A 25,571-nucleotide genomic window follows, 5' to 3' on the forward strand; every position below is an offset into this window, starting at 1 on the left:
TTAAGTGACAGAAAACCTATCTAAATATTGAGCATGGATTTTAACCCTCTCTGCTCTATTCTCCCTTCATGCACACCCAAATCCCAGTAATTAAGTGACCTGTGGGTAAAGCAGCTGTATTGCTGTGAAATGTGCTGGTGTGGAGCACGTGCTGCTCTGTGTCCTTCCTGGGTATTCTGATTTGGGCAATCACTGCCACACAGGAGGGGAGGAACAGCAAGCAGGCAGCTGCCCCCTCCTGCTCCACAGTGCAGTGCTCAAAATAAATATGTTCTTCAAAATAGACTACTTTTTTCCATTAGATATAAAATATGTTTTCTTTTCTAAGCAAGGAAAAATGTATTTTCCCAGACTTTGTGCCTTTCTTGGTTCATCAGGAATTTAATGAAATTTCTGCTGGCAAAGCAGAGGGATAACCACTCAGACATACTACTTGTTTTTAATATTTTCACCAGCCTCCATATTTTGCATGCAAAAAATTCTCTTTGGATCAGCCATTGCTCTTTTCAAGCTGTTTAATTGGAAGGATCAGCATCTTAGTCCACTTAATTGCCATTTTAAGCCTGTAAATGATGCTGTTAAGAGAAAGTTTCTGAGAGTCAGCCTTCCACAGGGTTTCCGACCTGAACACTTGCTGATCTAATTTTTCTCTTCTTTCCACTGAGCTCTATTATGCAAGACAGTGTCTGAGGGTCACTGTTTTGAGTATCAGGAAATCTTCCCAGGTACCCGCATGAAGCCCAAAAAAAGTAAAGGGAAATTTCAGCCTCATACTGATGGACACTGCAGGGCTGCCACTACATCAGGTTCCATCCAAAACCACTCCCCTGTTGCCAGAGCCCAGGGGGACCCAGACCCTCTGCAAAATATGCTGCCAATACTCATATAAACAAATCAAAACCCCTCTCAAAGATTTTTTTCCATATTACAGTGCTCAGGCCAGGCTGAGTGGGGCTTTGAGCAAGCTGGTCTAGTGGAAGGTGTTCCTGCCCATGGCGGGGGGGTGAAACTGTGTGAACTTCAGGGCCCCTCCCAACCAAAACAATTCTATATGACATGAAATCAAACATAAGGCCAAGTGCTGGTTGCAAAGGAGAACAGACCTTTCTATATTTCATTTGTTTCCTAATAAGTTTAATGATTGCAGGCTCTGGTCAGGTGAAGTGCATCAAAGACCAGGGGAGCAGCCATGCTGCTGTGACAGGGTCAGAGAAGTGGCTTTTCCAGCTCTGTGTGGTTCTGGGAGTGATAACATCAGTATCACCCTATCACACAGTTACTCAGATTCCTCTCGTGTTTCTGGGCAGCACTCTAGCAGTGTTTGATGTGGGCCTGAGGCACAAGCCAGACTATTCACCTTGAACAAATTGAGAGTTGGCTTTTTCAGACTAAAAGCATATTTTCAAAACCCAACCTTTTCCAAACCATATTGAGAAACATATATTCCCAAGAGTGAGAAAAATGCATTTTTCCTTTTATTTATTTTCTGTGGATTTGGAACACTTTGTATTGGTTTGGAAGGGTTTTTTGCTTGATAAGGCTTCAGCAAAGCAATAGGATTTGCAAGTATACTTTCCTGGCAGGGCATGTCTGCACGGCATTTCAGATGTGTGATCATGCATAATAAAAATGTTTGTTGGGAATGAGCTTGCTCATGTTCTGCCATGTATGTGATCCAAGCAGCCCAGACTTGCCAGCCACCTGCATTGCAAAGCCATCACTTACTCCAGCACAGTTGCCCATATTAATTGTGCACCTCAGCTTCCAAAAGCACGGTTGGCTTCTTTGCATCTTACTACATAACCACTGACAAGAACAATCATCTTTCTTAACTACTATGGCCAAGAACAATCTATGCTCAAGATAAAGACTCAGGATGCTTCACTTCCAGCCACCTACAAAGACAATAACTTCTCTGTATCAGATGGAGAACACAGCTGGGGAGGAGGCTGTGCTCTGTTTCTCTGCTCTCCTGGGTGGTTCCATGTAGTGTTTCATACATTGAACAGATTTCTGAGTTGTTTTTAGGAAGTGGCCTATTTTGGTATTCTGAGAATCTTTCTTTCTTAACTTTCTGAGGTTCTGTACAATGTCAAACTTAATTAAGAACATTTGTCATCATCAATTTTATTATAGGTCTTGATTTTACAGTTAATATATTGCAACAGAAGAGGTACAAAAGTGAGCATGAAGACAAACTTGTAACTTTCTGATAGTCAGAAATAACCTATTTGAAAGTATTGGTTTGTGTCTATGTTGATTCATCTAAGTAGTTACATAACAACTTACAAATAAAAATACATTTCACTTAATGTAAACATGGGTGAGGTCTTGGGTTGGTCCAGCCAGGCTCAGTGCAGGCCTTCTATTGCTATTGAAGAGATGGGGTTTATCTAGAGATGCTCAAAATTACACCAGCTTGTGTAGTTCCATAAGGATGCTTTGCACTCCCAGTATCATTAAAACATGTGGCAGTACAAGCTTCTCCCTGTGGGATCATGGAAACCCCAGAGTGCCTAAAGGTTTGGCAGCTGCTGGTCACATTGGAAGTATGTCTGTAGCAAAGCCTGCTCTGTTCTTTGTGTCAGTGGCACTGCACAGAGGCACTACAGCCGTGGCCACAAGCTGGCCTCAGATACTTGTTTTGCTATAAACACTGCACTTGAGACTGGTAAAATAGAAATCAAAGGAAATCAGTGAAACCTGCTGCTTCAGTGCACCTTGGCATGTCTGTGCTTGTGAATTATACACCTCAAGGCATCACCTTTCACTGCAGAGACTGAGGTCAAGAGAGGCTCCTTATTGTGGCAACCGTTTGATGTTTGTTTCTATTCCAGTGGATGGCCAAGTTGTGGCCTGAGGGACCTTTTATGAAAGTTGGAAGGCTACTGTTTACTGCTATATAAAGAACAAAATGTAATCTGACCAGCAGTGGTATATCCAGCAGGATTTTAATGGAGCTATCTGAGTCAGTCTCACTATTTTCTCTCCCAGCTGCATACTAAGCAGTTTTTACAGGTGCAGGCAACCCTGTGAGCAGTTTCTGTTTTTTTCTTAGCTCAGCTCAGCTGTCTTCCCACCAGCTGCTTACTGTGATGCCCATTAAAAGGCAAGAACTGCTCTGCCTATTCCATTGCTTGCTTTACCTGGTCAGAAATGTCACAGTACCTGGGAAAGTCATGATTTATACTATGTGCCAATGGCAACATTCCCCTCTGGGGAAGTTTGCACTGGGATGCAGGGAAAACGTAGCATGCTCTGGCCATTTCCTGCTGAACCTCTCAACAGGAAGGAAGATGAGCACTGATCTAGGCGAGTTCTGCCTACCCTGGAAAGTCTCTTTTTCTCTGTGCACGCCCCAGGGAATCCCTGCTCTGTGCAAGCTGTATAGGAGGGAGCAAACCAGGGCAAAGCATCTGCCTTCAATCGCTGACCACAGCCCAGCCCGTCTCTGTGTGTGTGTTTTTGTGGGTGTACAGCAGCACACCTCAGGTACCATCTCCTGCTATTTGGCTGTTAGTATCACAGCAAGGATTTCTGGTTATGGACTCAGCACACACCATGCTACTGTTATCACTCTTAGCTATGTAGCCACATCTCCTCCAGCTCTGCACACAAGTAAGGGAATTCTTCAGTAGTGCGGAGAGCTCTGCCTCACGGAATTGCTGAGCTGTTGGTGCAAAGCCTGCAGTCTGTGTGGTCTGGGCTATGCACACACTGAAGGAGCTGAACAGGCCTGAAATTAGACACAAAACAAACAAATATTTAATGATCAATTTGCAAGTACAACAGAATTACTTCACAGTTACTGAATCCAATGTGAAAATCAAAGTGCATGTTACATCCATGCTTATTAAGCAGATTAATTTTCTTAGGGTAATTTGTTTTGATCTTATTGCAGAAAGGTAACTTTTTGGTGTTTTTAGGAACAAGGACAAATCAGTACAAACTAAAGTAGGATCTGACCTCACAGCATGTCAGCTATTCTATAATATAAAATATAATTATGAAAAGGAAGAAAGATCTCTTGCACATACTGTGGAATTCCTGCCATGCTAGAAGTTCACCATCTGTCTTACTCACTGGTAAACCCTACTGCTACAACAGAAAGCTGTTGCTGTGAATGTCAGATATGATAAGATGTTTTTCTAAAGCATTCAGTGAATCCAGTTTTAGAGTTACTTCTGGAAGATACTGTTGAGATGGAGAAAAGCAAGAGAAAATGACCAGCAGCAGTTGCTACATGGTGTGCAAAGGCAGATGCTCAGCTGACACAGACCCACATGATTCTGTTTGCAATGACTACAGGGGAGTGCAGTCAACTTACACAGTCTATCCTGAAGTTTAGCTTTACCGGTAAATTTTTTATTTTATTATTATTATGCATATAAAATAGCAAAATTAATTGTCTGTGTTGCTCAACCCAATTATTTATATATGTGTTAGTTGAGCTTTGACAAAAAGCCCTACGTGTCACTTTGCCTTCAGCTGGGAGTTGTGAGACACAGCAATGAGTGTCAGGCTCCTCCCTGTGCTGAGCCACAAGGGGTCTAAGCTATTCTATATTTCCCCATCCTGCCTCTTCCCATAGCTTAATTCATCATAGGCTGAAATGATCTTTACCTACTTACAGGTCCTGGGAGTATTTTTTAAAGGCTCCTTTTACCCAAAGAGAAAGTAAGCACACGATTTGGCAGATTTATGCTCCACACCAGTGCTAATTTTTTCACCAAGTGCAGAGCACCCATTAATCAGGTTCAGCAATACCCAGAGAGGAATATATTGCTGTGCCTTCAGACTTAAAGACCTATCATTTTTCTCCTTTGCAATCTGTACCTAGTTACAGGTCCTGGGAGTATTTTTAAAGGCTCCTTTTACACAAAGAGAAAGTAAGCACATGATTTGGCAGATTTATGCTCCACACCAGTGCTAATTTTTTCACCAAGTGCAGAGCACCCATTAATCAGGTTCAGCAATACCCAGAGAGGAATATATTGCTGTGCCTTCAGACTTAAAGACCTATCATTTTTCTCCTTTGCAGACCAATTTTTCGTTACTTAAACTATTGTCACAAACTCAGAAGTTCATAGAAATCTTTGTTTACTTTGGAAATGTTCTTATCAAAGTATGAGTCCTTGACACTGAAAAGCTGTTCCTGGCAGATAAGATATGAGCAGTATTGAATGCTTGCCACTTTTCTAATGTCTCTAAAGAAATATTTTGCTCTGTGTGAAGGTCTCTGAACCCACACATAGGGAAAAAGGGTCTCTGGCTTTTGTGTTTCCTCAGCAGGAAGATGGAGATTTCAGGCAAGTCAGGACTTGGGCTGCAGTTTCACAGACTCCTGATTTTTGCTCCTGACAATGGTAAATTATAGTAATCAGTAGTGCTTATCGTGTCTCATGCCTCACTCTGTGACAAAGCAGCAGGACAGAAAGCATGCTCAAACCATGGTGAAGGAAGGAAGGACCACCCTTGGCACCCTGCATTATCTGTATGCAGCAGGGAGGAAAGCTGCCTCTGTGGTTCAGAGTTTTTCAGGTAAAAGCCCAGTCTGAAGAAAATCTGGTGGCTGGATTGCTCCCTTCCTGGAAACTGCTGAACATGCTCAATGGGAAGTGTAGGGCAGAGAGCAAGCCCCAGAACCAGCCAGCCCCAGGGCTGGAAGCCCCTGAGAAGGACCCAGCCCCACTGGAGGGACTGGAGGGATGTCATGGCAGTAAGGAGGAAGTCCATTCTAGCTTGCTGTAAACCTGCAATATTAGTTTCATGTCAGCAAAGTCATCACCAATAAGAGTGGATAATTACCTGTAATTGTCTTCACAGATGATCTTAAAGTTTCGTTCTTCTAAAATGCTTATTAACCTCTGAATGGACTGACCTGAGCAGGATTCACTGTGGAGAGAAGACTTCAGTTACTTGTGTTCCTTGTGTGTACAAAATGCTCACCTAAATTCCACACTATGTCACTGCTTTATTGCAGGTAAGATTCTTTAGAAGCTTGTTTGCCAATGTGCTGGGAAGCCCCCTGGGTCTGTGGAGCTTTGGCTACCCCGGGCCCTCGCTGGTAGAAAAGCTATGTGGTGTCCAGCTGTGCACCTTTCATGAGAGCTTTGTGCAGCAGGACATCTGTGGGACATGGCTCAGTCCCATTCCCAGTTCAGGGTGCTCTGGAACTGCTCCACCCACAGCAGCACATTACAAGGCTTACTGAAATCTGCCAGAGGGCAAAAGGGTCAAGTCCTCTGAGTGATGAGAAAAGGCCAACCATGAAAGCCAGCAGTGAAGTGCCAGGTAGGAAGTCAGAAGGAGGAAACTGATAGAAAGCAGGGGAGGAGGCAGGCTGTGAGCACCTCCTGTATGTCTGACTCAGTTTACACTGCTGTTGCTGCTGCTGCTCTGTTTTGGCAAGGGGATGTTTCAACCACTTTTGCACTGGTAGGAGCCCTAACTTGTGTATTTCTTTCCCATACAGATAAAAGTTTCAAGAAGCATGTAGCACTCTCATACCTTCAAGATCTGTATCTCTATGTTTAATTTAATTAAATAGCCCAAGGGCCCCAAAGCTGTAGTGAGAGGTTTGACAAATGTCACAGGCACAGACAGAGACACAGCAGAATTCTTGTTACCTCAAGGTAAAAATCATCCCCTCATCCAGAGTATAGGACTCCCTTCTACTACTGGGGACAAGGCCAATTCCTAAAATTTGACATTAGTGGAGAGCACTGCTAGCTCTTTTTTCTTCACTAGACTTGACAAGTTATCAGTGATTCAACATGGAATACAAATCAGAAGTTATAAGGAATACATGCTATTGGGGCTACGCCCCCACCCCACTCTCTCCTTGGAAGCAAGTAGAAAATAAGAAGGAAATTGCTGTGAGCTTGTCACAGGAGCAAGAGGGCTGGCAGGGCACTGCCTTGTGGAAGCTGCTGAGGGGGAGCATAGCAAAAATTGCTGCTGTTGGGAAATGATGGGACAAAGGATTCAGTGCCATGTGTGGGGAAAATGATGTAAAGATCACTCAATGTCCTTTTCTCCAGCAAACCTTTATGCAAAGGACCACAAGACTGAGTCTGGTATGCTGAGCCCAGCACAGAGGCACCATGTGAGCCATGGCAGGTGTGTCAGCTCATGTGGAAAGGGGACAGACACTTCTGGGTGTCTGGGCTGAGGGAGGGGCTGCAACACTGCAGCTGGAGCTGTGTCAGAGAGAGAGGCTGTCTGAGCAGGGCCACGCTCCTTCCTGAGCTGCACTGCATCATCACAGCCTGCTCCCTGACCCATGGCACCAAAGCTGCTTTTCTGTCATGGAGATCATTAATAATAGGAAAAACTGGGGGATTATGACCATGTGAGCCACAGAACTGGCTCTGAAGGGAGGGGTCAAAGGCACAGAGCCTCATGCTTAGTGTTTCAAATGTGGTAGATCTGCAAATGAATCTGATTGGGATGAAAAATAACAGTCAGAAAGGCTCAGATGTGATTTGAGGTTGCTATTCTGGTATCAGTAATCCCATGGTAAACATTTAAACTACAGACTTGTTATTAAAAATCACAGAATTATTTAGGTAAGAAGAGACTGCTTGAGATCAAACCAATATGAGCAGGAAAAGGTTTCCCAGGTCCCAGTTAGGTTTTTAGTATGTCCATAGATGGACACTCCACAACCTGTTCTGTCATTCAAAAATGGCTCAACACAATTATACTACTCCTGTGGACAAACATGTCCATGTTTGGATGGATACATGGACATGTTTATCCTTGCAGATATAGCCTGGTCTCTGACTTCATTGCTGCACCCATAGCAAAGGTCTGTAGACCTCAGTGCAGCTGAAAGGAACTTAAAGTTCACAGGACTTCTTGAAAGCAAGGAAAATGTCATTGTGTTTTACCTATAACTGTTCAGCACTACCTACAAAAATACTAGGGGAAACAACAGTACAAATGTTATTTTTTCCCCACAAAGTAAGCACCTAGAAGGTGAGTGTAAAGCAGATTTCCTGAGTTTTAGACAGTGTTGCTGCCAGTTTTAGACAGTGTTGTGCCTTCCACGCACTGCTCGTCACTGTGCACCAGTGTGACTTACCTTTGAGGCCCACCAATGTTTTGCATAAGCCAAATGTGCACTTCAGTGACTTTATCTGGATCCAGGTTAAAGATCTCAATACTTCCAAAAATGCTGTAAGAATGGAACATGAAACAGCAAAACACTCTTAGTTATCTCAGAAAGATGTAGAGAGTATTCCCCCGCAAGTACCAGGGCTTATTAGCACTGCTGTTACACTCTGTGAGAGAACATTATCTTGCCAATGGTTTTCATAGAATATTTAATTGCCTTATGGTCAAATGTTGTCTCCCCATTCTTATTTCACTTTCAGGAGAACTTTTGAAACCGCCTGCAGACAGAAAGAGCTGAAGTTTTGCCATCTTTAGTGCCTCTTCTCCTGTTCAGTTTCCTGGCTATTGGTTTGGTTTGGTGCCAGGGAAATGACCATGGCTGCTCCCCCAGAAAGCATATTCTTCATTTTTTGATATTATTCAAGACTGCAATTCCAGCCAGGTAGCCAAATCCAGTGAAGTAAAATCAAAGGAACTGTAATAATCAACTGAGCAGTAAGAGCACACTGCATACCCCACCCGCACACCCTCTGAAGGATTTCAGTTAAAGTCCCTGAATAGAAGGAGTGAAAAGAATCAGCTTCACAACATCCAAGGTGTACCAAAATCCCTTCTGCACTGGGACTCACAGGCAGACAACCACATGCAGCCCCACAGAAACATGAATGTGTTGAGTGAATACCTGCTGCTTCTGAAAGCTCCAGCTTCTATTGATCCGTTGAGCATCACTTGAACCACACCACATGCTGCTTCTGCAAACTGAACCAAACCAATGGACATTACACTCTGACACTACCTGCAGTGCCATGGCAGATTTGGGGCTGGTAAAATTCATTTATGTCCTCAGAACTGTCTAATACAAGCAGAGGATCTGGGCAATATTTTTGCAGAACATTTCAGTGCAAAAAAAAAAAAAGCCTCTGAAGGCTATGGCAAAACCGTGCTAAAGCCTCATTAGACAGCTATGAATTGGCAGTCTAAGGTTGCATGGGGCTGGTACAGCAGCTCGCTTGGTTTCAGTTTTTATAGGGCTTTCCAGAGCCCCTACAGCTGCAGCTGTCTGTAGTAACTCAGAGTAATCCTCAGACTGCTTTAACTCAGAAAGTAAGGACAAGACAGAACAAAGGTATCACTAGTTTAAGGACACACAAACCACCACATACTTGTTTCCTTGTGACACATGCTCCATGTTCTTTTGTGGCTTGGGATTTTTCGCTCTTGATATTTTTGTAAAATTATCACTGAAAGTTTTTTATTTTGATTTTTAATATACTGGATCGTGTAATAAATGCTTTTATATTCTTAAAACTCATGCCCAAATATTTAAAGACTACTAAGGTGTATAAAGTACCTACTCTAGATATATAAGCCAAAGGCAAAGAATTTTTAAAAGCTTAATGCAGGTGACTGTACTCATCAAATCTTTCATGTCCTCATAAACAATGCAGCTCAAATTCAAATCTTGAGAGCTGCAAGGTTTCAGGCAGTTTCATTATGCATTACTTTCAAATGTATTAAGCATGAGTTTTACTAGATCTTCAATTTATATGGCAAGAAAGCCTGCAGCTGAGCAAACCTGAGTCTTTATGTGGTTCTATCTCTCACACACTCTGGAACTGAACTGTTTTCACTCCCAGTTTACCCACAAAACTTTTTTTTTTTTTTATGGTGAGTAGACTTTTTCTTGCATACAAGAGAACTGGAGCATACAGGAATGCTTGTTTTCCACCTGGGTAGTCATCTACTAATACTCATACCAAGTGTGAAATCTTGAGAGACAGGTAAAATTGAAGCAATACAGGACATTGGGTTTTTCTCTGGCACTTTGTTCCTGTAAAGAGCTGATTCAACAAAGCCAGGCTAATTGCTTGACTGGGACTAGCAGGATCTCATTCCTGTGATGGGAGTTGGCATTGGTCTGCGGGTGGGGACATCACAGGAGCCTTGCCAGGCACTGATGTGGGAGGATGTGCTCTTCAGGTTTATGCTGGGAACTGCAAGGGGATTCTCAGCCCCTTGGAAAATGTCTGTGCCAATTTGGATGCTGTTTTCCACATTAGCATACAAAAATAGATTTTACCATAGCAATTTATGTTCTGTGATTTAATTAAATGAGGTGATTGTTATAATTGTGAGTATTGCTCACAGAGCCCCAGGTCTCTGCCAAGGGTTGTTCTAGACACTGACACTCAGCCTCTGTCCACAAAAAGAATGCCTGAACTACAAGGACATCAAAGGTTGTACATAAAATATGGGACCTTGGATTCCAACACCATGATTTTAAACACTTGGACCTAAAGCTTTTGTCAACTTTTACTATTCCATCTTTTAAGTCCAATCTGAAAAATTATATTTTTTGGCAACATCAGGAACTTAGTGCCTTTCCTCACTTTTGGATTCAGGGAGATTTAGTCCAGATCTTACCATCTTGGATGCCATTTTCCAGAACACAGAGCCAGGGTTGCTCTCACATTCATTTCGTTTTGGACAAGATTCATAGTTGATTCCTGAGAAAAAATACATTCACAGAAGAGCTAAGGTTAGAGTGAATATTTTTGCAAGGCTTCTGTAGCTTTACAAGCAAAAAGATTTGCCCTCTGTCAAAGCAAGAAGGCTAAATGGGGAGAGGGCTCAAAAAGGAATTTGCAATTGCTCAAAGGTCTTCCTGTTTGCTCACAGTATTTTTGGGGAGGCAGTTGCACAAAGAACTCTCAGAAAACAGGGAAAGGAAAACACACAATCCCAAATGTGAGAGACAGGCTGACTCTTGACAGGTACTGTCTGATTGCATTGAAAAATCAAACTTTGCCCAACATTTTCAGTAATTCCAGCCCAGTCTAAAGGTTCCTAGCCTTAAGCACCAACCCAGGAGTCATGTGGGCAGTGAAACCCCAAGGCACCTGCACACTGCCCCAGCACTTTGACTGGCCCATGGCCAGGTCCTTCTTGAATGACATTCCTGCTCTGCAGTTTGTCCCATAGGAACCACAGGGTACAAGCAAGCAAAGGGGGATGCATGTGGCCATTAGTTCAAGCAACAACTTGGTGTTAAAATAACATCCAAAGTTGTGGTTCTTAATTTAACCTGAGAAATAGGTGTTATTTTCAGAATTCCAAAATATTGGACAGATGAGATTTTAAACTAAATCACTAGAAAATTATGTTAAAAGGACTGTGTTTAGATGTAGATTACCTGGGGTAGAGGGGTCTCCACACCATGAAATTCTATCAGCCATATATCCCAACAAGGTGTCCTCCAAAGTAAGGAAATTTTGATTGGATTTTGTATAACGATGAACAAGGTCACCTGTCTTGCTCCAGAAGAGTGACTGTGAAATAAGGTACAATGTCTGGTAAGTGATAGCTATACTACAGCTGGCCAGCAAATTTTTCTGGAGAAAAGCAGAAAGTTAATGATAATGAAGGAGTTCTAGTTTTATTGAAATGCAGTGAGTTCACCCTAATGGATCAGTCCTTATTTGGACACTGTCGTTCACAGAATATTTTGGGTGGGGCTTTTTTTGGTGGAAAGGGACATGGTTAGCTTTTAAGGGATTTTGAAAGAAAGGTTTGGCTAGTTTTCCTAGGATATTTACCAAATTTGTTGTTTGCTTTAGAGCTGCACATGGAAGAACAGCTTTCTGGAAGCAGTGTCTCTCTAACAGTATGAGGTCCTTACAGAGAGCCACACGCTCAGGGAATGGGGACATCCCTGTCGCTTCACTGGGATGATCCTGGCTTGAGACAAGCCTTACACAGGGATGGTTCCCAGTGATAGATGGGCAGGGTTACTGGGGTGCAAAGGTGTGGCTGCAGGACTGCTGCAGTAAGTGCAAAAGCAAAATGCCATCCTCATCACCCTACAGACCCCCAGAGCTGTTATGGGTGAGATCCCACTGCCCAGACCTGGCATCCCAGCCCTCCCTGCCCTGTGCTGTACCTTGTTGCAGGGTATGGGATGGCTCGCTAGCTCCATTAAAGGCTGGTAATCCTCTGGTGTGATATTACAGGGATTCTTGTAAATGAAGGCATCTCTTAATGATTCCCATATTTTTAGACAATCCTTATCTCTGCCAAAAGATTAAAACATAGTTAATAAATATTTACAGCATTTGTGCCTGTGAAAGATTCTCCTTCTGGTGTGGTCAAACACTCTGGATCAGATGTTAGAAGAATTCCAGCTATGCTCAGGCACCAAATACATGATCCATTATCAAAGCAGAGTATCTTCGGCAGATTCAGTATATACTGAGGAAAGAGCAGTTCAAAATAATTTCTCTTTCCTGCATTTCAAACTCGTTTGCTGCAATATCTGAACGTCATTGAGGTTTTTACCCTTTAAAATGATCAGTGTTGATTTTACATAACCTAAAGATCAAATTTCTTGATTATTCACTCCAAATCATGAGAAACAAATAGCTTCTCAGACTATAGGTTGTACATTTTAAAAGTATGGTCAGAGGACACTGTCCCCTCAGACACAGCAAGCCAAAAACATGGCCATGTATGTCCCTGCAGAGAGTTTGATCCTAGAGAAAAAAAATCTGTAATTTTAGCTAAAACAAAAGCAGAGATTTAGCTTTTTGGGACCTGAGATAATTTTTTTTCATGCACTAATTTGCAGCTATGAACTTTGCTAGAGGGGTAGTTGATTTGCAGAGGTATAACCAAGATCCAGAGCAGGTGCCACTGTACAACCTGTCTGAACCTGAGCCTGGGAGCAGGGACAGGGCACACCAGCCTGGAGGGTCTCCAGCTAAGCAGCCAAATGAGGCAGCCCTGGTGTGTCATGTCATGTCATGTCATGTCATGTCATGTGTCACAGGGCCAGCCCCAGTTGCTTTAGGGATGACGCCTCCCATTTATATGAACCCAATTTACCTCTTGGCAAGTAAAGATGAGTAACAATGAACATTTTTTAATTTTCCTTCATTCAAGAACCTAAAAGCACCTTCAGTTGCATCACTGCAGATATAAGAAGCCAAACTGTGGGTGCTGCAGGTAGATGGTCATTGTTTTGCTGTTGCATTCTTGCGTCAGCAAGAATTCATGTTTTACATAGCAGGACTTAACTTGGGTGTATTAAATTTTCTCCTGGAGGACATTTCTCTGTCTGCAAAGCATAAATAACCCACAGAGACCATACTCCAAACTTGGGTACTTTATTTGGAGTTTAGGAAGTTGTAAATACCTCTCCTTGCCACTAAGGTTACCACATGGAAACGCTGAATCACCCAAAAGAGAGGATTCCTCCTGATTGAGGGGTGACATTAGAGAATAGGCAGCTGTCCCCTTTGCTCTGCACAGTCAATGCTATCATAAAGACAATTTGTACAGCTTGGCTGTAAGCACAGACACATCTCATAAACATTTATATGCCTCACACTTTCTAATTTGTCAAATGACTCCAGGCAGGCCTTTTTATTTTAAGCTACTCCTGAAATCTGCTCTATGTAAGAGCACTGACAGCCACAGGTGACAGCTGGGTACCTGGTGATCTATCCTTTCATAGAGCAAAGTTTTTATGCTTGGTCTCAGAAGACAAAATATTTTTCAAGAAACCATTAAAAAACCCACTTTTTTTGTATTTCCAAAGCAGACGTAGGAGAGAGACACAGTATAAAGCGTTTCTGCTGCTAGACTCAAGCCATGGCCATGAGAGGCACAAAGAAAACCATCCAGGTGATTCATGATCATGCCAAGAGAGATTGCTGAGTCACCAATCAAACACATCAGTGTTCCATCCTTTCAAGACACCAAACTCATCACTGGATGATGTGTGCCAGTGTTGTCAGTATCTCAGAGAAGAGTCTTTATGCACAGTCCTGGCAGAGCTGAGCAAAATTGCATCTTTAATGTCATAAAAGCTGGTAGGTCTTGGCCTGCAAGTGGGGGAGGCTCTTCTACAGCTGCTCATCACTGTGGAACAGCTAGCTGTATCACAGGTAAGGTGTAAGTCATGAAGATGGGTTTTATGGAAACTATGCAATATCAAGCATTGTTTTAGAAATCAAAATACAGATCATCAGGTAAAAAAAATACATAAAAAGCTGAACAACCTTTTCTTTTTGCTGTCCTCACTTATCAACATGGGGGTTTTTTTACAAATGAATAATAATAAATCATTGATTGCCATTGAAAAGCTATTTCTTGGATATGAAGCACAAATTTTGTCTCACATTCTAAAGAGATTACAAGGTACATAGAACTGTGATTTGGGTTTAGATATGATGAGCAGTGAGAAGACTTGAGGGCCTGCAAACCCCAGCTCCAGGAAGATGTGCCATTCTTTCCAGTCTCACTGTTGAGGTAGATTCTGTTTATAAATTTTCACCTGACCTTTTTCCAGCACAGAAAGGAAATACTTGTCTGGTGTGCAGCATTTAACTCACACTGAGCAGAGGTGAGGGCAGAGACTTTCTGTAGCTCTGGGCCTTCTGAAACAACATGACAAGTTTGCTGGCCTGTGGTATGCTACAAATTCCAGCAAGAACATCTTCAGGTTGAAACAAGAACATGTGCCTTGCCAAAAAAAAACCCCAAAAAAACAACAGCATAAGTTTCATCCCCTCTGACTTCAGTTAAACCATGAACAAAGTCTTGCTTTCAGCTCAGCACTGGATTGAAACTGAATACTGAAAACATCTTAAGAAGGGCAGTGTTCCCTCCGGCTGTGTTGTCTCTAGTTTTCTATTCAAGAACTTGACAGTGATGCTTAAAGTATGGGACCCATTTCAAATTTACAAGTAAAGAATTACTTCCAGACTTTGATCTGGAGAACTCAATCAACCCTGCCCATGTTTTTAAATCAACCTGCCAGGCAGAGACACTTTGCTGGTGAGACCTGTTCTCCCCTACAACCAATATCCAATTTTCCAAGGTCCAGAATTTTGTTTCTAAAACATTACAATGTCTTCAGGCCACCCTGAGGTTTTAATTGTGGCCCTGTGGTGAAGCTCTGAAGTTACAGTCCCCTGAGGCTATGTCCCTAACCTGTGCAGTGATCAAATCTCTGCATTTTGTGTAACAAAATCCTTCTCATTTGCTACCATCACTAGCCAGAGCTGTGATGAACCTAAGCACTCAGAAATCTGACTCCTTAAAAAGGAGTTTGTGGTTGTAACATGGGCTCCTTAAAGACATAAAGCCAGTTTTCACTCTTCTGGGGATCTAAGGCATGGATTTCACCTATAAAAATCCAGATATCTCACAAGGGGAATGTGAGATAAATGTTCACAAATGTTCACAAATGTTACCAAATGAACTAAATGGTGTAGCAACATTTCTGCATCTAACAGACCCATCTTTGCCTGTGTCAATTTATTTCCTGCATTTTGATAAACTGTGGTGGCTGTAGACAGCAGGGAAATTTATACATCCATAGTCAATCTCTTTTTTCATGTGAGCTTATGTGTACATATGTCTTTATCTCAGAAATTATATAAGGACCAATTATATAATTGGTATACAATTATAAGGATATACAATTATATGTTGAGAGGAAGCCCTCAGTAACTCAGAATCCTTTTGGTACCTTTTCTGCCCTAAATATTTCAGGGGTTTCATTCCTTCAGCTTTCCCTTCCCTACTTCCAGCCTTGCCGTGTCTCACTGCTGCTTTGGAGCAGTTCTTTTGGAGCTGCTGCCAAGCACAGCCCAGGCAGCTGTGTCTCACTGGAGTGGAGCTAAAAGCAAGGAGAACACTGCCATCAGGTGGGAGCAGGAGTCCCCAGGAGCAGCAGCAGCCCCAGAGGTGTGGGGTTCTTCATGCTGGGTGACAGCGTGACCCACCTGCAGGGCAGGGAGCAGAGCATGGGGACGTGCACACAATGGGTCAGCTCCCTTCTTATTGCAGCACCTAAACCTCCCACCAGGTATCTTTGTCCTGAAAATCAGACAGATACAAAATAAGAGAGGTCGGTCACTGCAATTGCTGAGGATTTGAGGACACTAATGGTCTTAGCATTAGGATAATGGAAATGGGCAAAATTAGCAAGGAAAAAGATGAAGGGAAAAAATACCACCTGTCAATCTCAATGTCTTCAAGCACAAGCCTCTTATTTCCCATTTAGTTTAATTATTGTAAAGTGTCTGCTACCACAGCACTTATGGTAACAGATTTTTTTTCAACACGAAAATGACATGCTTGATTTTTTTGGCAGCTTGATTTGGTAAGTATTGCTTTCTGCTAATCACACAGTTCAAAAGTCAGTAAACAAAGCTTTGGAGGAGCTGACTGGGCATGGAGAGGGAGAACCAGAACCCTGCCCCACAGGAAGATGACTTCTGGAAAGGTTGCCTGTAGGCAGAGCAATTAAATTCTGCATGGCAAAGAGGGGGAGCCTGGAGGTCTGGAAAAAGAAGTCCTAAGTGAGAGTGCTGCTGGGTGCACCCCAGGGCTTTGTGTGTTCCTGTACAGTGAATGACCTGGAGCAAGTGACAGCTCCTCACCTCACCAGTCCTTCACCTTCAGCAGCAATAAGAAGGTTTTAAGGGCAGGAGTACTTGTGGCTCTGGTTTACAGCTCCTGGAGTGTTTTATGTGAGTGGGGAATTGCTGCTGCAGGACAACACTGAGCCTGGTCACCCTTCTGGGAAGGGCTGAGCCAAGAGGTGGCAGCTGTCGCCACTGAAGGGCCCATCTACACAAGCAGATGGTTTTGCTGCCTGGACTTCAGCCTCCGTGGGTGAAAACACAAGCTGCTAAAGCAGGTGGTGTTTTCAGAGGTGCTCTGTAAGTGGCACAGAGCCTCCAGAGGGGCAGAAGTCTCACCTGGACTATATTTTGACAGAGGGTCATAGTAGCTCTATAGTTTAAGCATCCAAGTGAGGGCCATGTCATCAACAGACACAGAGGAAATAAATTTTAGCTGCAATGTTACCCTTTGATCAGAAAGGGGATTGGTAGTAGAGTTTCAATGTTAATATTAAACTTCTAAGAACACTTCTATAACAGTGATCTAAATTAAAGTATGTACAGGGAAATATTCAATGGCTTAATGCACCTTCACTTTTTCCCACCCATAACATGACCTTGCACTACATTGCTTTGTTTTGTTTTGGTTGTCTGTTTGTTTTTAATAGAACTAAAGCCACTGGAATGTGGCATAAATGCAGGAATTTGGGAGAAGCCCCTGCTTTAAGGGTGGGCTCTATCAGCAGGACACAGACAAGGGAACAGACTGGAGATTCAGTAAATCTGTGAGTGAGCTCCTTGATAATTGCTTATTTTGTGGTCATCTCCTGGGAAGAAGAATTCATCTGTAGCATGTTTTTTTCCTTGGACACTTGAGATAGACTTTCATTTTACTCTAGAGGGGAAAAAGGATCTATCCCTCCTATCCTTATGGATAACCAGAGATATATTTCCTCATGGTGCTCTGAGGTGTTAAAAAGCCCTTGAGTTTTAACCATACCTTAGCAATGACAGCTGAATTGTATCACCTCTGAGTGTGGGGTTTTTCTCACTGACATCTCTACAGATGTTATAGAAGAAAAGAAGCAGGAAAAAGTGGGAGAGAACAGTATTCCCCTTTACAGCAGCAAGCTCATAAAAAACATTTAATAACTTCAATCCTAGGGTGGTGCTATAATTTAGACATCCACCAGACATTGCCCTGTAGAGTCAATTCTATAAACTCAATAAACAAGAGAGAAGGTAAAGAGCAGGCAGCTAGCTGACTGTGCTGCAAGGAGTTACAGTGGAAAACTAAGTTGAAAAGTTTTTCATCAGCAAATACTTCTGATCAACATGTAGACAATCAGCAAGACAGAAAAATATTCTCTCTAGTATCTGGGATTAAAACCAAAGGAGATTTTGACTGCAAGGAGATTTTAATATAGTGATGCATTATGTGTAAACTAACCTAAATGTGAAAATTATTCTTGCAGTAAGAACCATTAAATATATATACACTGTAAAATTAATGTAAAAAAGTTTTGTGTATATGGGAAATATAGAGTCATTTAATAACCCAATATAGAAAACTGATAGGTGAGTTGACATATGGCTGTCAAGTGAGAGATAAACTCAGATCTCAACAAGGTTTCTGTACCTTAGCAGTACATTGGTGTTGGCCATGGACAAAGATAATTTACCTTTTGACATCTCCCTGTTGCACGTGCTGGATGCTCAGACCTCGGGTTTCTTGTGGAGTTACAGTGTGGGAGGGTAGATTTTCAGCACAGAACTGAGCCTGAGCTTTTCACAGAACTGGATGGCTTTTCACTGCCTAGCAGTGGCATTTATACTCCAGAAGAGCAGAAATAAATATGCTGGTGATTAATTACGTCAAGAACAAATAAATTACAGCTACCCAATGCCCTATGAACTTGTCTCTTGCTAAAAGAAAGTTAATTTCTTTCTGATGAGCTTCCTTTAGAAAGAGATGACAACAAAACCCAAACAGAGTCCTACCTCACAGCCCAGAGGAGTTATGGAACTAGTTTTAAGCAGCATGAGGACTCTTTTGAAGGACAAACTCCAGAGCCCTATATTCTCAAGTACTAATCACTGTCTTTTTGTGTCCACTAAACATTATATTCCAGTTCCCCATTAAAGCTCAGTACAGCCTATTTCAATAGAAGTGTACTTTTAAGTAGGACTCAGAGAGTTGTTAATATTTATAATATCTTTGCTACCAAGAAACTACAAGAACAGTCAAAGTCACTTGTATACAACTTAGGGAAAAACAAGTGCAAAAGAAAAGCTTGTTATAAACATTGAATAACAGAATAAATAAAAAGCAGAGCAATGCAGATTTCATATAACAAAGACCAACACAGAGAAGGTATTAAAGTCAGCACACAAGCACATGAATTAGGGAGAGGAACTTTAATGGCATACACAAATGTTAGGACTTGGGTATTTTAATAAGAAGTGTGCTATTATGATGATACAGTGCCCATCTTAATGCTGAGAGAAAAACCAAATGCAGGAACAAAATATTAACACAATTTTCATTAGAGATGAGCCAAAACATTTCTCCACTGCTGTTTGTCCTAGTTTCCCAGTGGACTTCTTACAAGTCTAAAAGCAATTCCTAAGAAATGAAGCAGCATGAGGAAAGAAGGCACTTCTGGTGATTATTTAGTCCAACCTTCGTCTCAGAGAAGGTTTCTCAGGATCAGGATCTGTCTTGTTTTGAATATCTCCACGGATAGAGACACCAGTCAACCTGTTCCAGTCTTCAACCATCCTCATAGTGAAAAAAAACCTGATTTTTTTCCCCTGTGTTTAAATAGGACTAGTCCAAACTGTCTCAGAGAAGGTTTCTCAGGATCAGGATCTGTCTTGTTTTGAATATCTCCACGGATAGAGACACCAGTCAACCTGTTCCAGTCTTCAACCATCCTCATAGTGAAAAAAAACCTGATTTTTTCCCCTGTGTTTAAATAGGATTTTCTGTACTTTAATTAATGCCCATTACCTCATGTCCTGCAACTGAATTCCATTTTGAGAAAAGCTTGACTCTCTCTTCTTTACTCCCCTCATCTGGTATTTACCACCCCGAGCCTTCCCTTCTCCAGGCTGGACAGCCTCAGCGCTCCCAACGCCTCTCTGTGGCTCAGACACTTCAGACACCTTCATGGTCCTTCACTACATGTGCTCCTGACTCCCTTGTGGTGACAAGACCAGAGCTGGAGCCAGCACTCCAGACACATCTCACCAGGGCTGAGCAGAGGGGAAAGGGCCCCTCTGTCCCCTCTGCCAAGGCTCCTTCTCATGCAGCCCAAGGCGCCGCTGGCTCTTGTCACCAGGGCACACCGATGGGTCACATCCAGCTTGTCACCAGGCCTGTGTCCTTTTCCCCAGACAGTGCAAATAAAGCCTTTTCCTTGCTCTGGGACCAAAAAAGATGGCACAGCAATGATAACAGATTTTTTTTTTAGAAAGCATATTCTTCCAAACAAACAAACACAGAGCCCTTTGCAGTTTGATGGATATCAAATTAGGAAGCTCTGGAGATCTGCTGAGCAATCCAAGAGGGTCTAATGCATTACAACTAGGTAGTAATTTGTACTCTTCAGAAGACTGGTTCGGTAATGGTTCCTCTCATGCAAGACACATTTTCTCAATGAAAAAACAAGACTTAAGTTTCAGTATAATACCACGGCTATATAAATAAAGCTAGGATTTTTGTGACACTGCATCAAATCACGGTTATTTAGAACCATGCTTGATGTGAAAGCATTAACAATCAGTGAACAAACACAAAGAAATTAGATTAAAAATGCCTAGTAAAGCATGAAGGCAAAATGCAAAAGTAAGCATACAACAAACCCCAGATTTATTTCGGGAAGAAATTATGCTGTGAATGCCATAGTATCTCACACAAAGTCATGGCCCATATGTTCTTTTTGACAAAATGTATCTCCATCTCCACAGGATGCAAAGGAATGGGAAGGTAAAATGCATTCATGATTGTGCAGTCAGGAGACAGAGATCTCCTGGACATGCACCAACTCTTACTAAATTTAATGGAATTATAGACTGTTAAAATTTGTTACAACAGACCTTGCCACTAACAATAAAAACAATATTGGTTGATCTAATTATATTTAAGGGGGAAACATATTCTGTGTCTATACAGGAGTGCATGAAAAATGTATTGAAGTTTTGCACTTTCAGCTTCATCACCAGGTTTTTGTATTGCTTAGTCAGGCACAGTGGCATTGTTTGGCCTGGCAGTTTCATGTGTTATTGAAACTGCTCCTGTCTCTCCCCATCTGTGTCTTTGGTGCCCTCTTCCTGTGAGAAGTTAGACAAAAAATAAGCTGGTTTGACTTCAAACAATTTTTAAATTGTAAGTCCTTGCCAGCTTCTCTGGTCACAAACAGCCCTAATGTTGTAATGTGGTAATGCTGTGTGTAAACACCCATGGGTAATGTGCTCTAGGATGATCCTGCTTGGGCATGGAGGTTGGACCTGCTGACCCTCTGCAATCCCTTCAAACCTGTCCCATTCTGTGATTCTGTGATTCTGTGAATTAAAGACCAAGAAGTGACTGCAGCTGTGAGGGGGGAGCAGTCATCAGCTGAGAATGAAAAGTCTCTTGAGCTGCGAATGTAAAATCAGCTGTTTCTAGATCCAAAAAAAGAGCATCTTTTATGCTTTGGGCATTAGTGACTACGACATTTTAGATAATATGGCTTCTCCACAGGTCACAAAGTGCTGCTGGCTCCTGACCTCAGCCTGCCAATTCAAATGTGGTGAAGAAGAAACCTAAACCTTAGGTTTCTTAACTTAGGCTACAGCTGTTGCCACTTTTTCTGCCCCAACAGGCACAGAAGCCCAAATCATCAGAGGCAGCATCCTGCGAGTGATGGGTGAGTTATGGGTCACCACAGGTGTCTGTCAGCACGGATCTGCTGGATTCCCTGACCTGTGCAGGTGAGCCTGCCGCCCTGAGCCCTGCTGCCCTCGCCGCTCTGGATGTGCCAGGGATAAATTCTCGGAAAATTAGCAGTGCCTGAGACTGGAGGCAAGGCTTGCAAGAGGTTTGGCAGCCACAAGAGGGAGGCCGTGTTACTGGCAAGGAGAGGACGAAGTCATTGGAGGTCAAATTGTTGCTTCAGACCAAACTGCTTTTGGCTTTATTCAACCCAAACTACCACACACGCTGATGGCCACGCGGGATTTTTACAAGACTGCTGAAATCAGAACTTCTAGCTTCTGTTCATGTCGAAAAAAAGGTAAGACTACAACCTGTGACACACTATCGCTTTGGAGCCATTATTTTCCAGGGGAGTCAAAAGGGAAATATTATTTTTTACTGTCACTATGTAGGTGTGTGACTCTGTGTGCAGGGAACAAACACCTTAAAGCCTGCTGCTGTACCACCCACATGGCTAATACTGAAAATGCTTCATTGAAATGTTTGGTATTATTTCTCTTCCTCTTTCTCATGAACTTTGTCGTGACAAAGTTTATGCAGGAAGACTGAGGAAATCGAATGTGTACAAATATTGAGAGTCAGCTAGCAGCAGAAATAAATCTGAGGATTGTATGGCATGCAAGCAGTCAAACAAAATTATTACTGGCAGATACCATAACACGGTACCAGAGAAATGTCCTTTTGTGAGCAAGTTCAACGCAGAGTTTTGATGAATTTGAAGAATAAACAAATCAGCAGGATAAAATCTGATTGCAAGAGGTGTTTACAAAGCTCAGCTGCAGACAGCAAGAGCCTTTCAGTGGCCTCTCTGGGCTTGGGTTCAGCCCAAAGATTGTATTGGAAAAGAGAAGAGCATGACCAGAACGAGCTGGCTGGGCATGGTATAAGGGCTCCAGTAAGATGAGGGAGAAGGCAAAGAGGTATCCTCTAGAATTAAAGAGTTGTGATAGTGAAGGTGTACACTAACATGTCAGAGGCCTTATTAAATGATTTACAGCATACAGATACAAAAGCAGAGCTAAATGGAGGCTGTAGAACTCTGCTAAAGCCATCTGTGATAGACAGAAACAATACAATATCCATAGTCATGTCAACCACTCCCCTTTTATATTGAAAACCTGACAGTTATTCCAAATTGAAATATGCACTCCAAAATGTAGTAAATGTCACTAACTACCAGAGTGAATAGATTTTATGTTCAGAAAATATCATCAAAAGTGAAACTTAGTAACTGATATAAAAAATGTAAAAATACACGGAAGTGTCCATGAGTTTACCAAAGGCGGATATTAAAAAAAAATATATATATATATATATATATATATACACGGAAGTGTCCACGAGTTTACCAAAGGTGGATATTAAAAAAAAAATATATACATCAGTGTAAGATTAAAAGAGCAAGAACAAAATATGGACAAATTTATGAGAAAATGAAATTATTTCTAACCAAGATAACAAAGTTCCCATGGTGGGAAGTAGTGGCAGCAACAGTCCTGGCAGAGTACAGGGCACAGCTTGCCCAGCTCATAAGACTGCCCATGTTTCTGCAGTTCCCTGCTCCTACTCTTCTCTTTGATTAAGTGAACCACAGATCCCATACAACAGAGGATCCAAGGCCTCCATTAACGATGAAAGAGAGAGAGATGAAAGATCCCACTCTCTGATGTGTCCTAAAGGCACCCAGGTCATTATCAGAAAGAGCCAGCGACAGAAGCGGTTGGTTACACAAACTGCACAGAGCTCAGCACAATCAGAAATGAGCAGAATTTCCAGAAAAGCATCTGCATTTAATTCTCCATTCAGGAAACTTCTGAACATTTCACACGTACATAAACAAGCATATTTTTCATTCTTCTTTGCTCTAAGCTTCAGAAAAATTTGTCTCTTAAATAAAATCAAATAAAACAAAAAAAGGGTTGTACGATACAGAAGTAATTTAGTCTGAAAGAAAGTGAGCTCACAGCCACAAAGGTATTAAGCACTGTTGAATTATGAATAGGCCAATATATTGTGCTTTGTACTAACAAACATTTTAGAAAACTTGTGATCATGGATTTGTGTTTTTTTTATAACTGTCCTTGAATTAATTGCCTAAACAAATCATTCCTAGAGACATTTGTGGTCCAGATTCAGACTGTGCTGTCAGCAAAAACATGTGTGGCCATGGCTGAAAGTGCATTCACACAAAGGTGGTTTTCACATCTTCAGCACCCCAATTTGACTGAAACAAGCCCATGTAACAAAGGCTATTAGGACTGAAAACAATTTCAGATTTAAATATTAAGTGTATAAATCTTTAATAAATTAATTTATGCTTTTAGAAACCTATGTATGATTTTGTAAGTTTCAGGAGCTTTTGAATTTTATTTGCAAAAGAATCGCCCTTTCCCTCACTAAAGCCACTCAAATATTTAACCTAAAGTGTGAACAAGTCTCTGTGTGCTTAGGCCATGATTTTCCACATGACCCTTCAAATACTGCAGATCAGCTTTTTCATACAGTGCAGGATATCCAAAGCCAAAAGAAACCCAAATGCAAGCAAACTATATACAGCTTTGCTCTCATCAGCTCAATGTCATGAAAACAAGAGGTGCCAATTGCCTATTTTAGGACAGAGACCAGGATGGTTCTGTCACCAAGGTGTGGGGCAGCCCACAGCACTCAGCCCAGGGTGAGGCTCACTGCAGAGACTAAGCAGGGCAGCTGGTGCCTCAGAAGGATGGATGGTTCCCTGCTGAGAGACCCTGGCTGCTCTGGATCCTGTCCTGGGTGTCCCCAGTACCTGCTGGGGGACTCAGGGCACTCTTTATTTCATAATTTGCCTTTCTCTGCAAACAAGGGGATCAGAAAATCAGTTCTCAGCTCTGATACACTGTTGCAGACCTGGGCCCATGGAATTTCTTCTGCAGGAGAGGAGGGATGGGATACCTGGAATGTTGCACTACCTGCTGTGATGTGCTGAGCAAGAACCACCTCTGGGGGCAGGTGTTTCCAGGGACTGATGAGCTGGTATTGTGATCCACCTCTATTTCTCCATGCAAACTCTCTGAGCTCATCAAGAAATCTTATCCACATGCTAAAACCAGTTTTGGATAATCCCAAGGTACTTCTGAATGTTTTTCTAACATTTTTGTCTGCTCTATGGATCTGTGTTGAACCTTGTCCTTTCCCTCCCTCCTGTGTAGTTTAGGTTACAGGGCTGCAGTGTCACATTACAAACTTTGGCAGATCAGCTTCACAGCAAACTGTTTCACCTCCATGTACTCAAACCTGTTAGAATTCAGCTTTTATTTCAGCTGGCATTAGGGAAGTTGTAAAATCCATTTATGATTATGTTTTGATTAGTGTTACTTTTATTGCCCCTGCAAGTAGTTTCCTTAAAAAGCCACCACTGGGGCACCGAGTTTCTGTTTGTACATTTCTTTCTGTTTCCACAAAAAAGGGTTTTTGACCCCCTGATTTCTGCCTGCCACTGCAAGCCCCGTGCCCAGGGCCAGGCGGAGGCGGGAGAGTTCTGCTCACCTACCCCAGACCTCTACTCACCCCAGCTCCGGGTGCTGCGCCGTGATGTAGTTGTAGCATCTTCCCAGAATAACTTCTTGCAAGTTCTTCGTGGTCCCCCTGTCCTTCCACTGCAGCATTTTGGGGCTGACCTCGTGCCTTCCGTGGGTCAGGAGAGAGGCCAGCACCACGGCGAGGACGAGGGCGGCCAGCAGGACGGCGATGCCCGCCAGGAGCACGGTGCGCTGCCGCGCCCGGGCAGAGCCCTGCTGCAGCGGCATCGCGCTGAGAGGCGGCGGCAGCTGCTCGGGGCACAGCGGGGACAGCGGGGACTGCGGGGACTGCGGCCAGCCCGCGCCGCCCCCGCCGCGGAGGATGCCCGGGAGGCCGGGCTGACCCCCGCCCGCCCCGGGTCACGGCCGAGCGCGGGGCTGTCCGGCTGTGCTGCGCCCTCCGGGATCCCCGGGCTGTCCCTGGATCCCTAGTCTGTGCCTGGATCCCTAGTCTGTGCCTGGATCCCCGGGCTGTCCCTGGATCCCCGGGCTGTGCCC

At 42.8% G+C, this 25,571-nt stretch overlaps 1 protein-coding gene across 1 annotated transcript; it reads right to left on the bottom strand.

Annotated features, from left to right (window-relative positions):
- Positions 1–1,453: 1,453 nt before the first annotated feature.
- Positions 1,454–25,533, bottom strand: CD38 (CD38 molecule). The gene is made up of 8 exons (XM_039698740.1): positions 25,063–25,533; positions 12,062–12,191; positions 11,315–11,450; positions 10,546–10,628; positions 8,804–8,880; positions 8,090–8,182; positions 5,809–5,895; positions 1,454–3,736 (listed from the first exon to the last, which is right to left on the bottom strand). Exons 1-8 carry the CDS (start codon positions 25,299–25,301, stop codon positions 3,655–3,657), a joined length of 927 nt encoding a protein of 308 aa, XP_039554674.1. The 5' UTR covers positions 25,302–25,533; the 3' UTR covers positions 1,454–3,654.
- Between the last annotated feature and the right edge of the window lie 38 nt (positions 25,534–25,571).

The sequence above is a fragment of the Passer montanus genome, unplaced genomic scaffold, assembly GCF_014805655.1.
Source record: "Passer montanus isolate IOZ18808 unplaced genomic scaffold, ASM1480565v1 scaffold13, whole genome shotgun sequence".
NCBI classification, from domain to species: Eukaryota; Metazoa; Chordata; class Aves; order Passeriformes; family Passeridae; genus Passer; species Passer montanus.

Bases quoted from the DNA above. Each gene is read 5' to 3' on its own strand.
- CD38 (XM_039698740.1), bottom strand. From the start codon at position 25,301: ATGCCGCTGCAGCAGGGCTCTGCCCGGGCGCGGCAGCGCACCGTGCTC. The intron at 8,881-10,545 runs GTAAGATCTGGA...GGTTTGGTTCAG, and splicing joins GGAAAATGGCATCCAAGATG to TTTGCAGAAGCAGCATGTGG. The intron at 5,896-8,089 runs GTAAGTCACACT...TTCTCTCCACAG, and splicing joins AACATTGGTGGGCCTCAAAG to TGAATCCTGCTCAGGTCAGT.